Here is an 8998-nt window from a genome sequence, read left to right as displayed (position 1 = left end):
TCCCCTTTTCTGTTGTTATCTGCATTTAAATGTTCCTGCTACAGCAGGTAAATTAGATGTCAGAATCATTTGATGTGAATTATAGGAGATGGCATTTACAGGATGACAATAAAGCTATTTAGGACACATGGATCATGTCCACACAATACTGTATATAAAAACCTCTCAACAGGGGAGGAAAGTCTAGGGGGAGTACTTTTCATTCAAAATACACTTCATCTATTTATTGAAGAAAATAATAGACTCACTGTCATTTTTTTTAAAACATAATTTTTCTTATTGACAGGAAGTAGACATTCCCTGGTTAGGCCTCTCTGGTGATGTTAGGAGTGAAGACCATCTTTTGAGTTACTCCATTGCAAACAGGGCAGAAAAGGCACAAGTTTAAACTGGCCTGAGAGCTGCTTTTCATTGGGTTGGATGCCTCTGGAGTGACCCTCAGGCTCCGTTTGAAGTCACAATCCCCATTATTTCAATGGGGATACTCTGCAATACATGGAGATGCTGCTCATAACTGATAACACCAAAGTAACCTAGTTGGGAATGCAACAGTTTTAGATGGTTAAACGATACCCTTGCACAAACCTGGTGATCCCTTAGCCTCAACTCTTGTTAACCTGTGGCCGAGTTCTCTGAAATTAGTAAGTGGGCTATGCCCTACAGAGAGGGAGAGAAATCCTGATCAGACAGAAACTACCTGTGTGGATTTCTCAGCTTGATTTGGAGACTCTTGAACATGGCGATAGGTTTCCATATGTCTCAGATATCAGGCTCATCTAAAAAATGCTATTTTCATTGTGAATTTTTCTTTTTGCTTTTATGGATTTTTTTCTTGTAACACGCATTTGTTTCAAAGATTCATTTTTCAGAATCATAATATTGTTAACCCAGCAAGTAATATTGTGACTTTTTGTTTTGTTTCATCTGGATTCTGCTGTTTTTCCTGGTCTGGTCCACCACTTACTCGGCTGCTCTAAAAAGGGATTTTCAAAATGCAACAGTGTCATCTGGTGGTCAAAATCAGCACTGAGTTGAAATAGTATTACAATAAAAAGTGTATCAGTAATATGGTAAAAATAACTTACATTTGTATAGTACTTTAAATGTAGAAATCGTCCCAAAGCACCTCACAAATATACAGAAAGCACTAGTAGAAGTGTTAGGAGAGATGAGTGAAAGCGGGATCAGAAAGATAGGTTTCACCAAAGCTTTTAAAGTGGGCAGAGAAGGAGCAATGCAGACGGATTTAGGGAGGGAGTTCCAGAGAGTAAGGCCAAGTCATCTTGGAAACCAATAATGCAGTGGTGGGAGGGAATACTGCACAAATGGCCAGAGTTGAAGGACCAAAGGGCACAAGCTGGTATATAGGGCTGGAGATTGCAAAAATAGGGTGGGACGTGACTGTGGGAAATTTTGAATTTGATACGATGTAGGATAGAAAGCAAAGAATCCAGTGAGAGCAGGCATGATAGGTGAGCAGGACTTCATGTGGGGCAGAATGCAGGCAGTGGAGTTTCGAATGAGTTAAGAGTTTGTGTAGGAGGAGTTTGGGAAGATGCCAAGAAGCGCATGGAGAAATTGATTCTGGAAGTAACAAAAGTACAGATAAGAAATTCAGTGGTGGTGGAATGAAGATAGGACAGAGGTGGGAGATGCTGCAGAAGTGGAAGTAAGCAGTCTTGGTGATAGATAGAATATGTGATTTGAACCTCAGCTTAGGGTTGAATAGGACACCTAGGTTGTAAACCATTTGGTTCAGTCTAAACAAGCAACCAGGAAGTGGGATGGAGTATGGGTACATAGTTTTTGACAGGATCTGAATAATATGGCTTCAGTCTTCCCGGTGGTCAATTGAAGGAAGTACTGGCTCGTCCATGTTAGACAAGCAGTCTGACCAGGCTGAGGTGGTTGTAGAGTTAAGGGTGGTGATGAAATAGTAGAACTGGGTATCATCAGCATATAATGTCATTGGGGATAACGTGTAAATGAGGAAAAGGAGAGCACAAAGCATGGTACCTTGGAGTACTCTGAAGGAGGATATGCAGGGGCAAGAGGCGAAGCCATTGCTTGAAATGTGCTGGTTGTGTGGTGCAATTAGGAATGCCCCTCGAGCCTGCTTCGCCATTCAACAAGATCATTGCTGATGATCTACCTCAACGCCATTTTGGTACCATAGAGGAGAGGTGGTGGAGGAAAATGGAATGGTCGACTATGCTGAATGCCATCAAGAGCCAAAGAGGACAGTCACAATCACAATGGATGTCATCTAATGAAAGTGGTAGAATTAGCATTAAATGGGAAAAAATGAATGTTGCTTCGCACAAAGTTGCAATTTAAATACAGCCAGCCACTTGTACTGTCTTTAAGATATTGTTATAAGTAAGTTATAGGTAAATGTAGTAACAGTGAAAATACTTCTCAGGTTCTTTATGTTTGAAAACATCAACCAAGAAATATCAAAATCTTGACCACCATTCTAGACAGGGTTGCTGATTAGCAAACAGAACAGCAACTCTTGTCAATTTTCCACTACCATTACCATGACTGATGAGGCCTATTGCAGCACACTTGCCATTGTCGCGGCTGAGATCTGCTAATTCAGCACAGAATAGGGATCAAATCTGGGACCTTCCTGGTCCACTTGGCTCACCTACCATCTACTGATTGCTTTAACAGCTGAGCCATCAAGGGAGCCACTGCTAGGGATATGCTTAATAACATATTAAAATAATAACCTTTGAACAGATGTGTCAGGAGTCAACTGCCATCTACATGGTCTTATAAATATTTATAGCTTGGAGGTTTATTATAACACAACTAATTAAGCTGCCAATCTGTCAAGAACTATTCCCAATGGAAATCTACTTAATCAAAATATGAAAGTGTACTCTTGACTTTTTCAGAATACTTTTTTTTAAATCACACCATGTGGAAAGAGGTAAGTCGAGGCTATAATTATTTATACTGTAGTACATATATTCTGGAACTGTGGAGATAAATATTACAAGTGTGATGATGTGGAAAATCATTTTTAAAGACATTTTAACACTATAGATAAAATTTCTCATCACCACCAGTCAAATATGATAAATAGTTCAACTTGTGATGTTGATCATATCCTGCTACGAGCCCTTGACAGAGCTTCATGTGTGACCATAAACGTTGTGTAATCACCGATGTTAGCAAATGCAAGTGTGACACAATTTATTTCACACGCGTTTGAGAATGTCACAGCTGGATCCAGAATGTTCCTGTTCCACTGAATCAAAAATCAATCTACCCATTGCCTTAATTCCATCATTAGCTGACTCAACACTGGAGCTCAGCACGACCAGGTAATGGGCCCCAACACAAATTTAAAACCTTTTGCAAAGAAAAGCAAAAAAATGCACAGCAATAAACCCACATGTGGAGAGAATTCCTCTGTGTGTTGTGTAATGAAATCATAAATCCATTCTTTATAAAGGTGTTTACTATTTCAGTGCCCATATCACACAAAGAAAATTTTCTGCCATAAATAGAGTAATAAAACACCCACTGAGGGCATTTTAAAAATTAGAACATTTTTTAAGAGAGCTTACATTTTCTTATCAAAATAAAACTGAGAAACAATCATTTGAGAAAATACTGTGCATGGTTACATGGGATCAGCACTTTGAATTTGAATTTAGGACCACATTATATCGACAGTGGTATCTGTGATCTATAATTTGATGCCATTTTATTCCACTTGCACTGCTGACTAGGTTAACTCATGACTTTGTCACTGTTAATTTAGTGGTTATCCTCATTCCTTATCAAACATAGAGCGAGCAGTTCCTCTACTGCGCAAGGTTTATCAACAAGTTTTTTTAAATAAAAACTCTGCCAGCTCTTCAGAATCAGTAGCTGGGACTCAGAAAGTTTCAGCACTGGCCTTCTATACTGGTAAGCTGGCTAAATTCTAGCACTACCACTATGCAAATTGGGTGTCCATAGCCTTAGCTCTGCCAATCTGCACAATAGCTTTCTGCACTTAGGTAAGTGGGAGTCTGTCCTTATGGGAAGAGAGTGTGTTCTCTATCAGGGAAATAGAAACTCTACATGTGTAGAATTCTCAATAGGAAAAGAAAGAAAGAACTTGCATTTATATAGCACCTTTCAGAACATCCCAGAGTGTTTCAATTAAGTATTTATTTTAAAATGTAATCACTATTGTGATGTAGGGAAATGTGGCAACCAATTTGCACATAACAAGGTCTCACAAACAGCAATGAGATAAATGACCAGATAATCTGTTTTAGTGATGATGGTTGAGGGATAAATGTTAGCTTGGAGAACCCCCCTTCTCTTCTTCGAATAGGGCGATCTTTTATGTCTACCTGAGAGAGCAGACGAGGCCTTAGTTTAATGCCTCATCTGAAAGATGGCACCTCTGTCAGTGCAGCACTCCCTCAGTATTGCACTGAAGTGCCAGCCTAGATAACGTACTCAAGTCTCTGGAGCGGGACTTCATCTCTGACACAGAGGCGAGAGTGCTACTATTGAGCCAAGGCTGACACCAACTCAGTAGCTTGCTTTGACGACTTTTAAACGTGATGTTGGATTTCCGTGTGCAACCACTGCAAAAAAATTCAACAAAGTAAATAGAATGCTGAACTATTTGGGGGAAAAAACAGTTGTGTACAAATAAAAATAAGTCATGCTGAAATTGTAAAGTGCACCAGTCAGACTACACCTTGCGTTTCTGGTCACCAAGACACAAAGATGATATTTGAGTGCTGAAGGCAGTTCAGAGAATTGCCACAAAGCCGATCCCTAGTGTTGGTGGTCGAGTTATGAGGAAAGACTGGAGAAGCTTGGGTTTTTCAACCTTGAATCGAGAAAATGGAGAGGCAATCTTAGAGGTGTATAAGACAGTAAATCGCCTGGAAAAGTAAATCTGGAAAATTACTTCAAACAAATTGCAAGAGCAGGATAATGGGACATGGGTTCAAACTAGTAACAGACAAATTTAGGACTGATGTCAGGAAGTTCTTCAAAGACTTATCAATACATGGATTGGACTTTATGAGTAATAGAGGCAAAATCTCTGGAATAATTTAAGAAAAAATGAGTTGCTGTAATGGGAGAAGTGTAGGGTCTTTCTAGATGGATGAACTAAGATCCGCTGAATGGCCTTCCTGATTTGTATCCTGTGATGTGTCAATACACCTGGCTAACCAAAAAATAAATAAAATTTCTAAACTTTCTTCGGAACTCAGTCCACTGACACTAGGGGGGTGATTTTAACCCCCAAGAACAAGAGGGTTGGGGGCGGGTGTGAGTTGAAAAAAGTTTTTTTTTGGATCGGGACCGCAACCCGGCTTTATTTCCGGGTTTAACTTGGGTGGATAAAAGTACAGGCTTCCCACTGGGAATGCAAAGCCTGAAAATTTTGCAGTTGCAACCTAAAAAAACAACTATTTTCAACTCCCACCTGCCCCTAACCCACCCGTTCATGGGGGTTAAAATCACCCCTTAGGGATCAGTCCTGTGGCTCTTCCCTGCTTGGATGTTTCTGTTTTACTTCAGTGATCAGAGCTGAACACAGTATTCGATGTGTGGCTTGATCAGAGTGTTATGCAAGCATCTTGGCTTCAGATTTACACTATTAATTTGGCAGTATTTTGCTCAGTATTTTGTTTGCCTTCTTGATTGCTGCTCTGCAAGTGACTGGATATGGTAAATGTTGAGTCTAATATCACTACCGGATCTTATTCAGTCTCTCTCCCAGCTAGTTTAAGTATTACACTACTTTAAAGAAATTATAGCACAGAAATAGGTCATTCAATCCAATGCACCTATACATGCTAGCTCTTCAACTAGAGTTATCTAATATCATTCCCTTGCCCTTTCTCTTCATTCCTATATATTGTACCTTTTCAAATATTTATTAAATTCCCTTTCAAATGAGGAGGCAAAGCATTCAACAATCTACCATAGAAGTACCCACTTTCAAATATTTTCTACGTTCTTCATTGGACTCGACTGCACCTTTCCTCCTTCCCACATTGAGTATCATTTGCAAATTTGACAGCATTGGGTTTCTGCAGATTAGAAACAGCAGGGGTTCCAATAGCAAACCATGGAGCACTCCAGTGAGTACACCCCCCCATCCTGACATCACTCCCCCACTTCCTTTCTTTCCATTAAATTCTTATCCACTTCTAAGTTTTCCCTAGGAAACCTATTCCCTTAAGCTGTGTAGCAGTTTGTCATGTATGACTTTATTGAAGGCTTTCTGGAAGCTTAGGTATTCTATAGCACAGGCCTTTCCAATATCTACTTGGGATGTCACAAAAAAGTTAAGGAGGCTTGTCAGGCAGTATCTATTCTGAAAAGTTATTAATGTAAGATGAATAGGTCTGTAGTTACCGAGTTTGTTTTATCACCTTCTTGAACATAGTTACCTCATTATTCAAATATTTTTGGATTATTAAATAAAATCCTATAACTTTTAATCAATACCCCAAAAATAATCTTAGGAATTTAGAAAATCTCAAGTATTTGTTTTAATGTAGTAAGGGTGGTAGAAGTGTGACACTCCCCCACAAAACGCAGTAGATGCAAGCTTAATTATTAATTTTAAATCTGAGATCGATAGATTTTTGCTAGCCAAGAGTATTAAGGGATATGGAGCCAAGGCGGATAAATGGAGTTAGGATACAGATCAGCCATGATTTCACTGAATGACAGAACAGGCTTGAGAGGTTGAATAGCCTACTCCTGTTCCTACGTTCCTATGGGTTAACAAGGGCTTGTGAACAGAGATACTGCAACATTAAAAGAAAGATTTCAGTAACAATCTTAGCACTTCTAGAATAGTTTGAGTGCTGTTTAAAAACATTACTCTAAAGAAGAAAAGAAAATCAAATCTGAAAAAATCAACTGTTACTGAAAACATCAACAGAGCAATGCAAGTAATCGTGGGCATTTGGCATGTCTTTATTGCGTGTTACCTCAATTAGTGAAAAATAAGTCACTATTATTAGTGCAAAACTGAGGCACAAAAGAAATTGGCATGAACTGGTTAGAAGGATGTAAATATCTGCTGACACCCGATGTCCATGAAGAGTGGCCACTGAGTGTTTAATGGTTCATGCCCAGTGAATTCTAACCTGCATGGGTCAGTGCTTTCTGGAGAGAACAATCAAAGAATAACTTGTATATTACCTGTCAATCACCAATTCAAACAGCACAATATGAGAATGCTGTGTGAATTCTGGGTCATCTTCCATATAATCAAAGCGTTCCAATAAAGTAACAAGATCCAACTCGCAAGACGTTTTATCTGGAAATTTCCACGATGGATAGCGAACTGCACCAACTCGTGAAAACACATCTATGATTATCCCTTGTACATCTGTGACATCCTTGCGCAAACCATCCAAACAGTTTTGATTTCCGAGAAGAAGTGTCATTTTAAAGTCCTGAAATTGAGGCACTAAGTGTATTTTCTTACAAACATTTTTTCATTGCAATTTCAAACTGCTATTTCATCAAAAATTAACTGCCACTGCAATAAATTTAATAGGTCCACAAGCACAATCAATCTGTAAGAAATAGAAAATAATTAGATTAAGGATGCTGTTTCAACAGTTTATAAACAAATACCATCTTTGAATCCTAAATTAACGAGAGTGGCATTTTGCTTACCTTGTCCTACACTTATAAAATATCCACAACCAGATTAGAAATGTTTTTCACTGTACTTAATGAACAAAATAATCTACAGATTCTCTGTGTAGGCATCAGTCCACATACATAGTATAACGATATTCAATGTGTTGACAGTTGCTTCCAAAAATTTTCCAACAGAATTTTGTCTAAACCATAGTGATAGTGTCAGTATGTTCATAGCTCAGACCAGTACCATATGTGACAGTACAGACACCTTCACAGCATACACTAGTATTAACATTTCTGTTTCAGAAATAGAAAAATAATGTACAGGGGTTGTTTTTAGGACATTTTCACATGTTACTTTGAAATGAGTGCCCAATGTTACTAGATATGTTTGAACAACAGAACATGATATAATAAAACGAATGGATGCATGGATAAATAAATAATTCAAACCATGGTTTATGTACAGAAATTCCAACCATTATAACTGCTTTCTGTAAATACCTCTTTAGCAGAGTGTTGTAACAGGATAATAAACACACACACATAGCTCTACCTCCTTCATTGAAAATAGAACAAAATAAACGAAAAGTAGCTTGGTAATGTCTATGTCCTGTACTTAAAAGACATTTTTCTAGAGGAACTGGGTAGGAAGGAGCGGTGAAGAAAGGAATCAGACGAGCTCCGGCTCCTTATTGCTATCCATTAAGCCCCTTGATTTCAAGTGATTGTGTTTCGATGCCATTTGAGGACAGGATTCCGTTTGGTTGCAGTGCTCTCATAGTTAAATAAGCTGCTGACATTCAATGCCACATGAAGCATGGTTGTTTGGGTGAAGCATCAAACGGTGCCAGCAAGGAGTCAGCACCTTCAGGAGAGGAGAGGAAATTAAAGTGGGGGGGGGAGGGGAAGAGATACACTGACTCTTGTAATCTTCAGTAGAGCCTCTAGTCGCTGTTTCCCCCACTGGGCCGCCATTATAATGCTCTTTCCTCCAAACTAGAGAAGCAATGAATCGTTGAATAGTTATTAGGTCAACCCCTCCATGTTACCTGCGGCCGTCCGTTGTCTTCTTTCTCAATGTTTATTGCGTGCTGTCATGGACGCACGTAGGTGCGTAACGTGAGTTTGCGCATTCAACGTGCGTAAAATCGTCGCAATTACGTATGGGCTGTACCATTCAAACTTGAATTCATAACAAAAATATTACTACGAGAAAAAACAAACCGAATCCTCAGACATATTAATTCCTGAAACCGTGACTGGAGGCATGCATCTAACTAAATGTGCGTGAAGAATCTCATTGTGGATGTGCTTTGCCCCCCCCCCCCCCCTATATTCAGAACGCGGG

At 39.1% G+C, this 8998-nt stretch overlaps 2 protein-coding genes across 5 annotated transcripts in view; both read right to left on the bottom strand.

Annotated features, from left to right (window-relative positions):
• LOC137342155 (coiled-coil domain-containing protein 157-like) overlaps positions 1-7284 on the bottom strand; it is a 30372-nt gene extending 23088 nt beyond the window's left edge. Inside the window, exons 1-3 of one of the 4 annotated variants that reach the window (XM_068005876.1) lie at positions 7195-7283; positions 4718-4852; positions 4471-4601 (exon numbers count right to left, since the gene is read on the bottom strand). Coding sequence is in view for 1 of the 4 variants with exons in the window: in XM_068005874.1 (XP_067861975.1) it covers positions 2017-2138 (122 nt within the window). In the remaining 3 variants the exon portion in view is untranslated. Of the gene's footprint in view, positions 1-248; positions 974-2016; positions 2291-4470; positions 4602-4717; positions 4853-7194 lie in introns of those variants that run through there. The other 3 variants (XM_068005877.1, XM_068005878.1, XM_068005874.1) reach the window with 3 other exon arrangements.
• On the bottom strand, positions 7191-8970 carry LOC137342157 (coiled-coil domain-containing protein 157-like). Its single transcript, XM_068005882.1, has 2 exons — positions 8700-8970; positions 7191-7574 (listed from the first exon to the last, which is right to left on the bottom strand). The coding sequence occupies exon 2, from the start codon at positions 7440-7442 to the stop codon at positions 7191-7193; it is 252 nt and encodes an 83-aa protein (XP_067861983.1). The 5' UTR covers positions 7443-7574; positions 8700-8970.
• Positions 8971-8998: the final 28 nt, after the last annotated feature.

Source organism: Heptranchias perlo, chromosome 25 (genome assembly GCF_035084215.1).
Source record: "Heptranchias perlo isolate sHepPer1 chromosome 25, sHepPer1.hap1, whole genome shotgun sequence".
In the NCBI taxonomy this organism is placed as follows: Eukaryota; Metazoa; Chordata; class Chondrichthyes; order Hexanchiformes; family Hexanchidae; genus Heptranchias; species Heptranchias perlo.
The sequence above is the reverse complement of the archived record's forward strand: the minus strand, read 5'-3'. Positions and strand labels throughout refer to the sequence as shown.